This window comes from Xiphophorus couchianus, chromosome 17 (genome assembly GCF_001444195.1).
Source record: "Xiphophorus couchianus chromosome 17, X_couchianus-1.0, whole genome shotgun sequence".
In the NCBI taxonomy this organism is placed as follows: domain Eukaryota; kingdom Metazoa; phylum Chordata; class Actinopteri; order Cyprinodontiformes; family Poeciliidae; genus Xiphophorus; species Xiphophorus couchianus.
The window spans coordinates 5,012,512-5,030,115 of NC_040244.1; the positions used below are offsets into that span (position 1 = coordinate 5,012,512).

Consider the following 17,604-nt stretch of genomic DNA (forward strand, 5'->3'; position numbering starts at 1 on the left):
GAAAATTTCCCATTGCATACTGATAATCAGTCCAGTAACAGGTTCTCAGAAGATACTCTGCAAGGCCCCCTGCCTCCAGGTCAAAACACCATCTGTTTTTCCAGCGGCATGAAGGAATGCAGGAGAAGGGTTCTCTGTAGAGATCACAGTGTACTGTTAAGCATGTAATTCTACATAGTAATTTTAATCTGACACATGGAAACCAGGACATCTACCTCAGCGAGTGCAGTCAGACAGAATTAAACACATAAAAAAACCTAAAACTTTTGTTTTAATTGCACAATTTGGAGGTGTTTGAGGTTCTCCTAATATGTTAGCCCAACTTCTATGTATGAGAAGCTTCGGAATGATAGCTTCTTTATTTTCCTTCCCTTTGGGAATCTACTATTCATTTTAGCCTGCTTTCTGAGAACCGTTTAATTACAGGTAGAGGATTGTAGTGTGTAGGAGTTTTGGTGCCTAATGTTACAATAACTTACACTAAGAGGAAAGCTTCCTGTCAAGTGTGTTTATAATGAGATTGTAGTATGAGGCCAACACGGCCCATCCCACTTAAAAGTTTGAAATGATCAATCCACAAAGGTGCATGCAGGGATGCATTATGCAGAAGATACTGCTGCTGTTACCAGGCTCCTCCAAGGAGCACTTAAAGCGCACTGTATTATTCATTTATGTTTCATGTTACAATGTTTGGTCTTAATTCAATGTGAACAGAATTAAAAAATAACTAGAATAATATCAGAAAAAGTGAAAAAAAATAAATAAATAAGCTCCTTATGTAACTTAAAGATGAGAAATGTTCACCTCTCAGTAACACAACATGAATGAAGACCAATTCTGAATTCTGGTGTGCAGAAATGGCACAACACAAAGAATTTAAATTTGAATGAATGCATGAATGAATGAATTTAAAACGTGGACAAAAGAGTTTCAAAAAAACAGAAGAAACCACAAAAACAAGGAGGAAATTAATCAAGATTAAAATGTTCTCCTGATTGAAGAATGATAAAGAAAATAGAAATAAAAAACGATTAATCAGAGAAACACGGTAAAATGTGTAAATATATTAAAAAAGAGCAACACGGAAGGTGAGAAGCCAGAAGCCAGAGTGTGATCATGGATGAGAGAAGGACGTAAAACAAGTGGAACGACATGAGGACACCAAAAAGTGACCTGATCCAGGGAAAGACGCTCACCCTTCTGTACAATATGGCAGACTGAGGGTGAGAAAGAAGGCATGTGATTGGCTAGGCCCAAATACCCTCCTCATCGTCCTATTGGTTAGTTCAGTCCAGCCGTAGCGTGAGTTCAGAAAAAGCAGGAAGTTAGTTTGAGAAAGATACTGCGAGTACAGCATAAGCAGGGTTATTATTTAGTCAAAATACTGTCCAGTAATAATATTAAACAACATATTTTATAAAAACAACATTTTTTATACATTGTCCTGAGCCGTATGCAACGAAATTTCGTTCTGTATACACCCTGTGCATGCAAAATGACAATAAAGTCAGTCTAAGTCTAAGTCTAAGTCATATTATAGAAAACAAAACAGGTAGTAGATGAAATAAGCTTGTTGTTGTGGGTACCTGATCTGGGGAGGGCTTGTGATTGTTGGGCAGGTCAGAGTTTGGAGACGCCACTTTCAGATGGTCGTCCTCGTAGTTGTCGGCCATCAGCTTCATCCTGTTCTGTGTCTGTAGAAAGAAAGTTAAATATGTGCTTTCAAAGAACAAAGAGAAACCATGTAACCTAGAGGCAACACCGATAAATAATGTGTTTGAATTCAATGAGATTAGTACACCACCCATCTTTAGCTGCATTTAAAGTCACCAACGTTTTGCAGTATGTCTCCATCAGTTCTATACATCTAATGAATTTAAAAATGGCTGCTTTATGGTTATTGTTCTGTTTGCCCATATTTTAAGTTTTGGTGGGTAATGGGTTTGTAGTTGTGATATTTGCTTTCTATTCTCGGATGATGGATTAAGTAATGCTCGGTGAGATGATTAAAACTTGTTTCATAACCTAACCCTGCTTTCATCAAAACTTAATCCCTGATCTGTGTGATGTGGTTCTTGGTTTTAACGATGACCAAGAAATGTTCTGCAAGAAACTTCGGCGGCCTGGAGAGCTTAGAGGTATTTATACAGAGATTAAATTAGTCACAGTTGGGGTTTACTAACAAACACTGAACAAGTGATTGGAAAGTATTTTATTTAGGAATATCAAAGTGATTTTTTTGAGTTTAATTTGTAAAAAAAAAAAAAAAGGGAAAAAGTGTTTCTCACGTTTTCTCAAATATGCCCTGGTTTGTGTTGATCACATAGAATTACAGCAAAATACAACAAAGTTTGTTGTTGTAACTTGAATAAGTGTACAAAATTTCAAATCAGTGTAAACTGATTCACAAACATATCAGCAACACCAATAGCCTGCAACTTGCCACATATACATACACACACAAAGTTTATTTACAGATGAAGCAGAATAACAGGACTTGTGAGTTTATCACTTGGGGGGCAGATTCATATCGACTCATATTAGACCGTACACAGACCTGTAAATCACCTCGCACAAATCACAATCACACTTTCATCAGCGCATAATTTTATTTTCTCATTTATCATTTTCTTTCTTTTCTCTAATTACCACTTTGTCATCATCTCCTCACTCTGCTGACTACATTCCCACTCCGATCTACTTTTCCGGCTCCTCTTACTGTCTCACGGCTTTATGTGTTTCACACGGTTTAGTTATACTTTGGGTTTTGCAGTAGGCCTGAAAAGAGTTGGGGGGGATTTAGAGATAAAAAGTGAGGGAGGGCCTGGTTCCAAATCTGTTGCTACTGTACGATCTAAATCCCCTTAGTCTCTCAGTGATCGCTTCAAGGAGCCGGGGCTTAAAGGGACCAGACTTTTTGTGTGTCTGTGTGTGTACTGTATGTCTGACATGGAGAAAGAAAAAAATGTTGCATTTCTCAGTGTCTGTCTGAAGAACCAACTGAAAGATTGACTTTTTTAGAGCTACGAAGAGTGCAAAAAACATGTCTGTCTCCTCAGAGATTTCAAATAGTAAAAAAAAAACTTTCACTTCAGACAACGATAAGCAGAGTAAATACACAAAGCAGTTTTAAGTGATAGTTTCATTTACTATGGGGGGAAAAGTTATCCAAACCACACTGCCCCAAAGTCAAAATATACTTACCACTTTGTGAACTCACAAATTAACTGTGATTAGCCACATTTTCTTTGGTTCACTTTCCCCTACCAAAGGCTTGATTAGCGTCGGACCTATAAAATTAAGTAATCCCTCAAATAGAGCCTGGGAAACAGCATGAAGTAGGCCAAACATGTCCTGGCCTCAAGAAATTCAAAAACAGATGAAAAACAAAGCAGGGTTTTGGACTGTACTGCGTCATTATGGTGGTTTGTTGGCGTCAAATGTTGAACTTTCCAAGGAGTGACAAGCCGACCAAAATGCCTTCCAAGAGTCCGTCAACAACTCACCCAGGAGGTCACAACAGTACCCAGAAAATCTAGCGCACTGCTGGCTGCATTCGCCTCTGCTAAGGTCAGTGTTCATGATGCAACATTAAGAAAGAGACGCTGAGAATAACCAGCATCCATGAACTAGTTCTAAAGCTAAAGTTGACCAAAAAGGACATAAAAGTCCTTCTCACATTCACCAGAAAAACATATCTGGATATTTTTTAGACAGACAATGCAAATGTTTAACTTTTGGAAAGTTTTACAACACAGCGTTCACAAAGTAACATTTCACCAACAGTCAAACCTGGCAGGTGTAATAGTGAGCCTTCTTTGAGTTTTCTTGGCTTAATTGACATTGAACCATAAATTTTGCAATCAACCAGAATATCCTCAAGGAAAACATCAGTTTCAGTTTGAGACCTTAAGCTTAGGAACGCTTGGATTATTCAGCAAGAAAATGATCCAAAGCTGACAAGAACATTGGGGGAAAATTCCATAGTTATTAAAGTTATTAAGTGAAGGGAACAAATGTCACGTAATTCATGACTGAAAAGCTCATGTCCCTCAATAAAGGAAATCATAATTTCTAAGATGGTTTTTTTTAGCCAAACTTCATCTGATATTCAGAAAAAAAGAGAGAACAAAAGAGAGACATCTCCTTGACATCCTGTTTAAACGCCACAAAGACAAAAGTTTCTACTATTTAGAGATGGAATCAGGAGGTGGTGGTTGCAGATTATATTTCCAACACTTCTGCCATGCAATCAATTTTTGAGAGATAACAGAAACATTATTTTCTAGCGAAATCTATATTCAACACTATTCCCCAAACTAAATCACTTAGCATCTTTTGACACTTAGATAAACATGTTGTACCAATTAAACAATTGGTAATAATTTTCTCTTCTTATTGTTATTGAGCCGTAATACCAGTTGGTCAATCAAGCTGTGGTTTCTCTTTGAATTGGCCTAAAATACTCTCAGTTGAAGTCAAATCAGAATAATTCACAAGAGAGATAATATGTGCTTTTTGCATGGGAACAGAAGAACGATTACAGATGTTGTGATATAAGGTTACAGGGAAAGCTATACTGACAACCCTGAGTTAGAGCTATGTTGTCAAACATACCTTGATGTAGCTTATTTAATATGAGATCACAGGCCAAAATACTAAGTCACACACTGTACCGACTGAACTATCCAGACTTTGTGCATCAAGAACAACGAGTTCCCCACATTCTTGGTCAGGTGCCACTGGACATTTGAGAAGATATTTTATTATCTCATCACAGCTCAAAATATTTACAGAACAGATTAAGCATCTTATAGCAAATCTGATCACTTCTGATGAGGGTTATTCTGATTCACCGAGGTGACCTTACAGTTAAATCTTGGATTACAGCCGTGCCTAAAAAAATAGCTAATAACCTGGATGCAACTTCCACCACTTTTATGAAACATGTTGTACTTGAGACTCCCTTTATTCTGTACTGCAGAAGAAATCAGTCAGAACCAATTTATTCTATCAGCTCTTGGGGGATCTTTGAAGGACCCAATTGTGTTGAACATATCAGTGTGTGTGTGTGTGTGTGTGTGTACACACAAGCACAGCAACCTCAACCGATTTACTGCGTTTTCATCATAAACCCCAATGAAGAGCTGCCTTGGAGGTCCTTCTGACCATTCATAAATCCTAAATGGACATAGCAATCCCACATGACAGTGAGTGCACAAAAACTAATGGTTGTCAGTTTGTGATGTCTCCGTACTGTTCATTTTAAAACAATAAAAACTCAAACAATAAAATGCTGAAACTCATGACGAAGGTGCAGAATCCTCCCAAATTACAGATTGTTAAGAAACACATCCTAGTGGGCATGTGATTCGCCCGGTGGAGCAGAAGGTGAGAACTATGAGAAAGAGAAAAGGAAGACATGGGGTTAATGAAAACGGAAGCAAAAACTGAAAAAAAAAATGTCCTCATTTTTATCTGGCCTTCTTTACATCTTCTCCCATTTCTCTAATTGTCAGGAATGCTGACCTCAGCTCACTTGTTTCTGCGCCAATTCTCCCTCTCACTTAATCTAATCATCACACCATTATTTCACTGCTCCTCTCTCAGACCTCCCTTCACCTCCCCTCCCCTCCGACTCCCCCAGCCTCCATTTCTGCTTTAAGCGACCAACAATGGGTAGAAAGAGTGAAAAGAGGAGCAAACTGATGACTCAGGAAAATTATTTCTTCACAATAAAGCTCTGGGGAATATTAGATTAGATTATTTTATCATCTAGCCTTTCATCGACAAAGAAAAAAAATCTTTATACATATCAAAGCAATTATCAACAATGAAAAGTTGCTGAGTCATGGCTGGGCAAAACCTACTTTTAAATTATAACAAATTTAATCATTCTGCCCATTTTTACATTAAAAGGGCATCTGTTAATAAGTGGAAAATTAAAAATGGTAGGAAAAATGAGTTGAGTATGGTGCTGTGGGGAATAATTTCATCCAGGCAAAGTCTCTGTAGACTAATTAATTAGAATAGTCCACAGTTTTTCACTCTAACATGAAAGTTTCTGATATGCAACTAAAGACTAAAAGTACAGTGGAAAAATGGAGTGATGAACCTCAGATCAGAGTTTACCATTTAAATAAAACGACCCCAGTCTTTCAAATCTTTAAACATAACTTTACAATCTTTGGAGTTCAATATGCTAAGAGTTTCAGGTGATTAACTCAGCTTTTTAATTTTTAGACTCCTGTTAGTTTATTTGCTTCATTAAAGTAACTTTTAAAAACTCAGAAATGATAAAGTAACGTCAGCAAAACAGCCTCTCGCTGGAGTAGAAAGTATATTCCTCAACTCTTTATTGTTTCATTTTAAATCGCCTGTTTTTGCTTCCACTGCAACTGCCATCACATTTCGTCTCCATCCTTTATAACACAGAAAGAAATAAAACTTGGAATGGAGAGGAAGCAGGCTGTGACAGGGGAGAAGAGAGTGAAGAGAGCTGAGGTCATCTTGATCTACAGCTGTCTGGAGTAAGAGGTCAAAGGCCGACATAAAGGCAAAGCGTTCAGGGCCATTCGCATTTTAATCACACACACAGGTGGAGTTTTATGTGTGTGCTGAACGTCTTACCACAGCATGTTGTCTGTTACACGTATTCACAGACTCGTAAATCTGCTTAGACTAAATCTGTCTCACAGTTATGCTACACCAAAGTCTCATACAGATTCATGAGAGTTTATACTTACGATGCGTTTTAAGTTTTGGCTTATATAACAATAAGCATATCTCTCTTTGGTGTCTCGACATTTGGTGGAGGTTTACATTACCTTGCAAAATTATTAACAGTTCTTAGAAATTCTTGCTCAATTTTTTTTTTTACATTTCAACTAAACATCAATGTTTTAACTGGGATCTTATCTTAAAGGATAACACAAAATAGTGCATAACTTAACCTTAATTTACAAATGTTACATTTTCAGCTTTGCACATCCAGATGTGGATTATTATTTGTAAAATAGCTAAAGTGTCGTCAGATTGAGCCTCTGTGAACAGCAGTTTTGAAGTCCTGCCACAGATCTCCAGCTGAATTTAGATCTGAACTTTGACTAGGTCATTCTAGCATGTAGATGTGGTTAAGTGTAAACTTATTTCCTCTATTTCATCTGATTAGATAAGTTTCTCCCATCTTCACCATATTTGAGGCAAACTGCTGAAAGAGGATATATTATGACTTTCTTCCAACAATTATGTTTTAGTCATTCATTTACTGAAACAGATTTGTGAAATGCATGACAAAGCATATGTCTTCTCAACAAATGTTCCCACTTGAGCTGTGAATCTCTGACACCGACCGCATTTTCCAGATTTTATTTTGTAAAATGTTTTTCAGGTCACAAATAGGTGAAGCTGTCCATTGGTCTATCATAAAAAAAAATCCCAACAAAATACAGTGAAGTTTGTGGTTGTAATACAGCAAAATTTCAAGGGGTATTGCAATGAAATTAAATATCTGGGACATTACATAACTGATGACCTATCTGATGATCGTGACATTTGTAGGCAGTATTGCATGATGTATGCACAGGCTAATATTTTGATCAGAAAGTTTGGTATGTGTTCATCCTCTGTGAAGGTAGCTCTTTTTAAAGTTTTTTGTACTTCATTTTACACAGCCCATCTATGGCGAAGATATAAAAAAAGTAGCCTGCACAAACTTTATGTGGCATACAATGATGGCCTGAGGCTCCTACTCAAAGTGCCTAGATGGAGCAGTGCCAGCCACATGTTTGCACATAACGCTGTTCCCACATGTGCAGCTGCGCTCAGGAATCTCATGTATAAATGTATGTGTAGATTACCCGTGTCATACAATAATATAATAGCAATTTTAGTAAACCCTGTTTTTAGTACAGCGAGATTTTTCTCAAGATTGTGGAAACATTGGCGTCATCATTTATTTGTGGCTCAGTGACTGTCATGTTTCTTTTTGTTTGTTTTTTTTTTCTTTTCTTTTTGTTTTACTATGGACCTCTTTTGTGTCTGAAATAAAGATTGATTGATTGATTGATTGATTGATTGATTGATTGATTGGTATGAATTTGCTAAAACACTGTATAAATCTGTTAGAACTGTTGGTTTTTTCCGATGTTAAGGGACTGAAAATGACAGCACAACAGAGATCATCAGATAAGAAAACCTTGAAATACTGGATAAACGTCTTACACCACTGTACACACAAACAAACACACACTCCGAGAAGAGCACAGCAGAGCTTCTGTGTTGTCAGTAACCACCTTGGAGACTCAGAAGTGTCATAAATGTCTTCATATGAAACCCAAAGAGACGAGGCAGGGGGTGAGGGAGGAAGTTGAAGAAGAAGCTTGTTAAAGTGATTTCATTGGACAGAGATACTCTCTAAAGCACCCAGCTCATATTTTTACCACCAACTCAAACTGATTCTCAATTCTGTTTTCTTGCACCAAACTCTATTTAAAATGTATTCTGTTGGATAAAATTTTCAATGCTCAAATCATCTAAATCCAAAAAAACCTCAGACTCATCCTGTACAGGGTTGGGTATTGTAGTAGTTTTACCCAGGAAAAGCCAAACTGTGTGTCTCTCTGGTTGCATGTGTGTAAATACATCCCAGTGTGGAACCACAAGGGCTTTTGGTCATGTTTATATCCTTGCTTTTGGCCTGGGTTTGTGTGAACACAGTGTTACCACCGAACTGTCTTAGAGTGGTGATATAGTGTTTATACAGGGTCTTTTGTTAGTGTACATCTGGAGAACATGTCTTCATTGATTCAAATGTAATAAGTGAAATTAAAGTTAAGATAAATACAGAATTGGTGTGTGTGTCCCTAAAACAGGTCATGGTCACATCTGGACTCACTTTCTGGCTGCCTTCTGTGTTTTCTTTTCTCTCTCCATCACTTCCACCTCACCTGAGCTCCCCTGGCTTTTATTTACACCTCTCTAAATATGGCTCTCACGTTCCCCAGGTTTATTTTGTATTTATTTTGAGTGTCTCTATCAATTTACCACCTCTTTTGTCATTTTTCATCCATCCTCCTCTTTGGTTGTCTTTAAACCTGATTAGAAATCTCTGCTCATAAGCCAGCTGATGCCAGGCTTTGGGCGTTTTGTCCTACCTGCTGTTTGAGCTGCTGAACCAGGCTGTCCTTCTCTCTCTTCAGAGCTGACACCTCTTCCTGGGTTTTCTTCTTTTTGGATGAGGAGAGCTCCAGCAGAGCGATATTGGCATCCTTCTCGCTTATGGCGGCCAGCAGTGCTTCTTGCCTGAACACAAAACAATACAGGTTAGATGTGTTAGTTTTCTGCTTTCTTGGACCTGCATCGTTGAGAGCAGACTGGGTTAACTGAAACATTACTTTAATTAAACCTTATATAAATGAAATATGGATCTTTATGAACACCTCAGTAAAAGTACAAGATTTTTTTTATCGTCACTGTTCGCAAATTTGTCGTGGTTATCAGTCCAAACATGGTCTATACTCCATGAAGTTGTCCATGAAGGGTTGCAGGGGAGCTGCTGCCTATCTCTAGCAAACAACAAACAAGCTTCCACATTTTCTGGAATGTGGGAACAAGTAAATAAAATAAAATAAAATAAAATAAAAATATATGTACATATCTGTAACTTGCCTATAAAAATACATTTTAATTATTACATAAATTTGCATTTTGAACTCTCAACTAGGCATGGGCTATTTATATTTCAAAGTTATGGTTTTAGAAAAAAGTTCTTTCATAACATTTCTGACATTTAAAATCATTTTACTTTGATGCCTAAAAAAGCGACCATTTTCCATCAAGCTCAGATTTTCTCTGATTTTATGGATCACAGGCTTGCATTACCCTATAAAGAACACAATAGCAATTTGTTACTGAATTTAGCAGGTGATTGCTCCATATCTTTAAGCACTTTTACTAGACTCTTTTTAGTGGTAATGTATTTATTTATTTATTATATTCTTGTACCTTTTATGGATGTCTCCAGCTGTACGATTTTAATGCTGTGTGGATGTGAATTAATGTGTGAGCAACAGATAACCTCAATTTCCCTATGGGATTAATAAAGTTTAACCTAACCTAACCTAACTTTATGTGTTATAGATGAAACTACAATAACTGCAGTAATTAATATGTTCCGATGATATGTTTACAGCAATTAATTTTTATGTTTCAAATAAAAGTAATTCGATCACACCTGATCTAAATCCAATAGTGTTTCTTATCTTATAGCAAGACTACAGTTAGTGTAGAAAATTATCCATTTTATCCATCTTAAGTTAAACTTTTTTTAAAGTTACTGTGAAAAAGAAAATATGGTATATTATATAAAATTTGGCAGAGGCAACATCGGTCACTGTGCCCAATACATTAAAAAAATATATTACTACTGTATTTATTACAACAAAACACAAGACTACTGCAAAATTATAATATTTTTTATGTGCAACAAAAATTAAATTCTTCTCAGGAACAGCAGTTACAAAGACAGACTGTACATAATCAAAAAGCATCAGTGAGCTGTAATGGAGCTGTAATGAATCCAGACCTTAAGCTCTTGTTAGATTTACTGTTACAGAGTCTCAGTGCCATCTCTTTGAACCAGACAACAGTTGGATGGAGGAGCAGCGTCGGTTCGGAGCAGATTTTTGCTTATCCTTATCTGGTCTCTCTTGACCCTCTTTCTGGGGTCAGTTGCTCCACTCTTATATTCTGCATGTTTTTGGTTTGTACAGAGAGCAGAGAGGATTTGAGGCCGTGTTGCGTGGTAACCAACACTTTTGTTACTTTTTTTCCTGTTTTGCTGAGCCTGCACTCCACAAAACAGAATATAAACAGAAACATTAAGATGTTGTTATTACTGAGGTAACATCTAGACTCTTAGAGATGTGATTACAAATTACGCCAAATCCAACTGATTTACTTTTAAATAAAAAAGAGGCTTTTTTTAATCTAAAAAAAAAGAATCTCACAGATTTTAAAACTGTCTTCGGTTCCTTAAAATGCGAATGCACACATTTCTGAGCTCCATTTCAGTTCTGCTCTATGTCCAGCCTTCCTTCCTGCCTCTATCTCGCTTTCCCTCCTGATTCGATTGGGAAGCTGACAGATGAATAACATTCCTTGTGGTCGGAAAGCAACAAGCCGCATCAAATTCATCCCATCAGCCACAAATTGGGCCGAGCTAAGATCCAAAACAGTTAATTCTCAGAATCGTATGTTTTCAGAGGGAATCTAAATCACTAAAAGGAATTTTTACAATCCCTCACAGCTGAAGGATAGGCCACACTAGTTACACATCCACATAAATACAAAGAAAGCTGAGCATTATATCAATAGGTCTAACAACAGATCAGACTTTTAGAAAATAATATTTAAGACAAATTAAACATGCAAGGAAAGGCATGCATTTCATGACAGATTACAATAAATTAAAATAAAATACTTGCATATGTTATGGCCTTGACTATTTTAGAGTGAATGTAGTAAAACTGTTTAAGTATTAAGGCAGGAGAAAAGTATTAACTGATGCAAGCAATAAACCCACAACTGTTTAAGGATGTGCTGGAATCAGTCCGATCCCTGCCAACTCCAAGTTGAGCTCTGAGAGTTGACTTTTTTTTTTGAGCTGCTTTATGAACAATCCTCAGACTTTACAGAAGTGTTCACAATTTTCTGTTTCATCACGGCATCCATAAACATATATCCCAGAAATCCGCAATGATGGAGAAAAGATTCCTAAAATTCCTATTTTGTTCCTTTTGTATAACACACAATCGCGCTCTTACATAAACACTGACAAAGCCATGCAAGGAGGAATGCCGAGATGATGACATCTAAATGGAGACAGATTGCGTGTTTGGACTATGGGAAAAAATATCCTCGGTCAACCTCACAGACCAAACTGTCAGTGGGCAAACGTCCCATTATGCATCTGAAAGTGAGCAAAAAATCTGGGACTGGTAGATCGGCTCCCTGGGCTGGTAAATAAAATCTGTCAGACTGAATTAGATAAGTACTTACCTATGCAAAATATTTCTATTTAGAAATATAAACAATAGATTTGCAAACGTTGTGATGACCTTTAAATCTAAACACATGCTTTTAGAGATAAGCGGAAACCATTATGTTGCAGTTTTTGGGTGTCCTGGCTCCAATACAGCCGATTCAGACGGCTGAAATAACGTCTCAACTTCTTAGCATTAATTAGTATTTAATTCTGGAGATGAAGCAATCTTTTGAGTCAGGTGAGGTGAACAAAGAAAACATCTTAAACATGGATGGATGGACTGATGGGAAGCATCACTGAGAAAGAAAATGGATGATGGACTAGTGGATTTACGGACAGATGGATAGAACAAATGGATGTACAAGTGGCTGATGGGCTGTTAGACGGATGGGCAGTTCTTTCTATTTTCTGTCAATAAAATTCCAGACTTGTTCAGTTTGCGTAGGAATACTAGTAAATAGTCTGTTGGATTTAAAAATCTTTAGTCCCTGATTATAAAAAATAATTGAAATGTATGTTCTTTGAAGTGAAATAGTATTTAATCGACTCATAAGCAAAAATATTTTCCATTCCTTTCTGTGGACAATCAGAAACTATAAAAGCCCCAGACAGTGTCTCCTTTCACTATTTTGCTCCCCTGATAGAGAAACTAAGATTCGCACAAAGAAAGACCAATGGAACATTATTCTCATTACAGCTAACAGAGTTAGTTTTATACCATATTTGAGAGTTACCTGCCAGAACTCTGCACTTATAAATTGCTGGTGATAATATTATATTCATTCCAGATGCACTTGTCTCATTCTGGGTCTCTCCCTTCATCTCTGTCAGACTCATACACAAACACGTACTTAAGACACTCGACTTGGCCTTCTCAGCTTGCAAAGCTAAAACACGTGCTCTTGACAAGCGCTGGCTGCGGCTACTGCTGTTGCTATGTAATCAGAAAGAAACTGTTTCAAGTGCAGCAATCTTTTGGTAAATCGTGAGACGATTCTTGTGTCAGATGGCACTTAGAACGCCGAATGCTCCTGGCACTGTCTGGAATATGTCATTATCACGGAAACTGGAAAAAGACAATGGAGCGAGCAATGCGAGGGCGAAAGATTCCCAGAGGATAAAGATCCTTGGATGTGAAACTCTCTTTTCAAGTTTAAGGAGCAGAGTAGAATAAAGGACGGACCACTAAAAGTAACAAAAAAATAAAAGCTTTTTGGAAAGGTTAACACCAAGATACTCTTATTTCATTATTTGCCGACTTCTTTTGAATGAAATGCTGAGAGCCAACAACAAATTCCAGAGAATTTTCACTGTAATGTGCAATTGTTGGTTTCCACCATTTGCTAATCACAACCCTCTAATTCTCCTTAGAAATGATTGAATTTGTCTATTACTGACCATAATTTATGCTCCAAAAGGTTGTATTGTAACTGTGACCACAACAACAACTTCCTGTGCTTTAGTAGTGTTAGCCTGAAACCATTCAGGGTTATAACAGCTCAAATCACTGGGCCACCTTCTTAACTGGATCAATCTCCTTATTTCATGGTGAAGCAACCAAAGTCATATGGTTAATGTTCAGGGTTGTCCAGTAGTTAGGCAGAATGCACGTCTGGCTAGAGACAAACAAACGAGCAAGTTCGGCAACCTTTCTTTGAAAAACAAAACAAATCACAAGTACAAACAACACGGCACTATTGCACAGAGAGGAGCTGAGACACTAATCATTAAGTGTTGCAATTTTCAGAGCAAACATTTGTTTTAACCAGAGAGAACATTTTTTGTGTTAGCTTTAGTCATAGGATTACACATATTACGGTAAATATGCTATGGGAATAATTCTTATTTTGTACAAAAATAATTGCTCTAATTGAATTGCTCTTAGATGTGAGTGTGTGTGAACATCATGTCTTTCTAGACATACAAAGTCTAAACAGTGAGTAACCTGAGCTGCATGAGATGAAGAAACTTCACACACATTAACACAGGTGTTGATAACTTCTCAAGATCAAGTCCAGCAAAAGAATACAAGCTTTTAGAGTCATGCACAATAAGTCTAGTGGATTATTTGCTCATTTCTTTGTGCTGCTAAAAGTGTAAAATCCTTTTCAGTGCACAAAGAAAACCTCAATTTTATGAGTGTTTATATAAAAAGTTTATAGTGAACTGCTCCTCCATGGGCTGCCACCTTATCGTGGTGGAGGGGTTTGAGTGCCCCAATGATCCTAGGAGCTATGCTGTCTGGGGCTTCATGCCCCTGGTAGGGTCACCCAAGGCAGACAGGTCCTAGGTGAGGGACCAGACAAAGTGCAGCCCGAAGACCCCAATGATGAAGGAAAACCTTGGACTTGGTGTTCCCTCGCCCGGACGCGGGTCACCGGGGCCCCACTCTGGAGCCAGGCCTGGAGGGGGGGCACGATGGCGAGCGTCTGGTGGCCGGGCTTTTACCCATGGAGCCCGGCCGGGCTCAGCCCGAAGAGGAAACATGGGCCCCCCCTCCCATGGGCCCACCACCCGTGGGAGGGGCCAAAGGGGTCGGGTGCACTGTGTGATGGGTGGCGGCCAAGGGAGGGGACCCTGGCGGTCCGATCCTCGGTTGCAGAAACTGGCTCTTGGGACGTGGAATGTCACCTCTCTGGTGGGGAAGGAGCCGGAGCTAGTGCGTGAGGTCGAGAGGTTCCGGCTAGAAATAGTCGGTCTCACCTCGACGCATGGCTCTGGTTCTGGAACCAGTCTCCTTGAGAGGGGCTGGACATACTTCCACTCTGGAGTTGCCCAGGGAGAGAGACGTCGGGCAGGAGTGGGCATACTTGTTGCTCCCCATCTCGGCGCCTGTACGTTGGGGTTTACCCCGGTGAACGAGAGGGTAGGATCCCTCCGCCTACGGGTGGGGGGACGCGTTCTGACTGTCGTTTGTGCTTACGGGCCGAACGACAGTTCAGATTACCCACCCTTTTTGGAGTCCTTAGAGGGGGTACTGGAGAGTGCTCCTCCTGGGGACTCCCTTGTTCTGCTGGGGGACTTCAACGCTCACGTGGGCAACGACAGTGAGACCTGGAGGGGCGTGGTTGGGAGGAACGGCCCACCCGACCTGAACTCGAGCGGTGTTCTGTTGCTGGACTTCTGTGCTCGCCATGGATTGTCCATAACGAACACCATGTTCAAGCATAAGGGTGTCCATATGTGCACTTGGCACCAGGACACCCTAGGCCGCAGTTCGATGATCGACTTTGTCATCGTTTCATCGGATCTGCGGCCGTATGTCTTGGACACTCGGGTGAAGAGAGGTGCGGAGCTGTCCACTGACCACTACCTGGTGGTGAGTTGGCTCCGGTGGCGGGGGCGAAAGCCGGTCAGACCTGGCAGGCCCAAACGTGTTGTGAGGGTCTGCTGGGAACGTCTGGCGGAATCCCCTGTGAGACGGAGCTTTAACTCCCATCTCCGGCAAAACTTCGAACACGTCCCGAGGGAGGTGGGGGACATGGAGTCTGAGTGGACCGTGTTCCGTGCCTCCATTGTCGAGGCGGCCGATCGGAGCTGTGGCCGCAAGGTTGTCGGTGCCTGTCGCGGCGGCAACCCTCGAACCCGTTGGTGGACACCTTCGGTGAGGGATGCCGTCAGGCTGAAGAAGGAGTCCTATCGAGCCTTTTTGGCCTGTGGGACTCCGGAAGCAGCTGATGGGTACCGGCGGGCGAAGCGGCATGCGGCTCGGGCGGTTGCTGAGGCAAAAACTCGGGTGTGGGAGGAGTTTGGAGAGGCCATGGAGAAAGACTTCCGCACGGCTTCGAGGCGATTCTGGTCCACCATCCGGCGTCTCAGGGGGGGGAAGCGGTGCAGCACCAACACTGTTTATAGTGGGGATGGTGTGCTGCTGACCTCTACTCGGGACGTTGTGGGCCGGTGGGCAGAGTACTTCGAAGACCTCCTCAATCCCACCAACATGCCTTCCACTGAGGAAGCGGAGCCTGGGGACTCTGGGTTGGGCTCTCCAATCTCTGGGGGCGAGGTCGCCGAGGTGGTTAAAAAGCTCCTCGGTGGCAAGGCCCCGGGGGTGGATGAGATCCGCCCGGAGTTCCTTGAGGCTCTGGATGTTGTAGGGTTGTGTTGGTTGACGCGACTCTGCAATATCGCATGGAGATCGGGGGCAGTTCCCCTGGATTGGCAGACTGGGGTGGTGGTCCCCCTGTTCAAAAAGGGGGACCGGAGGGTGTGCTCCAATTATAGAGGGGTCACACTCTTAAGCCTCCCTGGCAAGGTCTATTCAGGGGTCCTGGAGAGGAGGGTCCGTCGGATAGTCGAACCTCGGATTCAGGAAGAGCAGTGTGGTTTTCGTCCTGGTCGTGGAACACTGGACCAGCTCTACACCCTCAGCAGGGTCCTGGAGGGTGCATGGGAGTTCGCCCAACCAGTCTACATGTGTTTTGTGGACTTGGAGAAGGCGTTCGACCGTGTCCCTCGGGGAGCCCTGTGGGGGGTTCTCCGGGAGTATGGGGTACCGGGCCCTTTGATACGGGCTGTCAGGTCCCTGTATGACCGGTGTCAGAGTCTGGTCCGCATTGCCGGCAGTAAGTCGGGCTCGTTTCCGGTGAGAGTTGGACTCCGCCAGGGCTGCCCTTTGTCACCGATTCTGTTCATCACTTTCATGGACAGAATTTCTAGGCGCAGCCAAGGTGTTGAGGGGATCCGATTTGGTGGCCTCAGGATCTCATCTCTGCTTTTCGCAGACGATGTGGTCCTTTTGGCTTCATCAGATCGTGATCTGCAGCTCTCGCTGGATCGGTTCGCAGCCGAGTGTGAAGCGGCCGGGATGGGGATCAGTGCCTCCAAATCCGAGGCCATGGTCTTGAGCCGGAAAAGGGTAGAGTGCCTTCTCCGGGTCAGGGGGGGTGTCCTGCCCCAAGTGGAGGAGTTTAAGTATCTCGGGATCTTGTTCACGAATGGGGGAAGAAGGGAGCGGGTGTTCCGGGCACGTCCCACCGGGAGGAGGCCCCGGGGAAGACCCAGGACACGCTGGAGGGACTATGTCTCTCGGCTGGCCTAGGAACGCCTCGGGATTCCCCCGGAGGAGCTGGAAGAAGTGGCTGGGGAGAGGGAAGTCTGGGCCTCCCTTCTGAAGCTGCTACCCCCGCGACCCGACCTCGGATAAGCGGAAGAAGATGGATGGATGGATGGATGGATGGTTTATAGTGAACTGGTAACAAGCTGCAAAATGTTCCCATCAGGTGGTAAAAGTGGCGTAAAGTAAAGCTGTCATGGTTTTATAAGAGCGTTTCATTGGTTAGTCACAACTTAACAAGTCTGCTTATAATTTTACTCCTGTACCACTTCTCACTCACTCTAAGCTTCAAGCTCACCTTTCTCACGTTTCTTTCTCTCCCTTAACACCCCCGTCTTTGTCACTCTATCGTTCCACTTCTCTTTCCTCTCTATCTGTGAAATGGGCAGGGGGACGGATTCTTTCCGTTATTCGCCGGTCGTGTGCCATGATGTCATCGCTGCTGCGACAAGGCAGACAGTAAGCAGATATACACAAATGCTCCAGGCACCTGACCCCAGCC

The 17,604-nt window shown here is 41.3% G+C and overlaps 1 protein-coding gene across 12 annotated transcripts in view; it reads right to left on the minus strand.

The window, feature by feature from the left end:
- The window catches only part of LOC114160803 (ELKS/Rab6-interacting/CAST family member 1-like), a 127,762-nt gene that overhangs the window by 25,929 nt on the left and 84,229 nt on the right, over nucleotides 1-17,604 (minus strand). For 9 of the 12 annotated variants that reach the window (XM_028043611.1, XM_028043613.1, XM_028043610.1 and 6 more), the window contains 2 exons: nucleotides 9,156-9,303; nucleotides 1,587-1,694 (listed from right to left, as the gene is read on the minus strand). In XM_028043611.1, the coding sequence (XP_027899412.1) occupies nucleotides 1,587-1,694; nucleotides 9,156-9,303 (256 nt within the window). Of the gene's footprint in view, nucleotides 1-1,196; nucleotides 1,275-1,586; nucleotides 1,695-9,155; nucleotides 9,304-17,604 lie in introns of all 12 variants that reach the window. The other 3 variants (XR_003598856.1, XR_003598857.1, XR_003598858.1) reach the window with 1 other exon arrangement.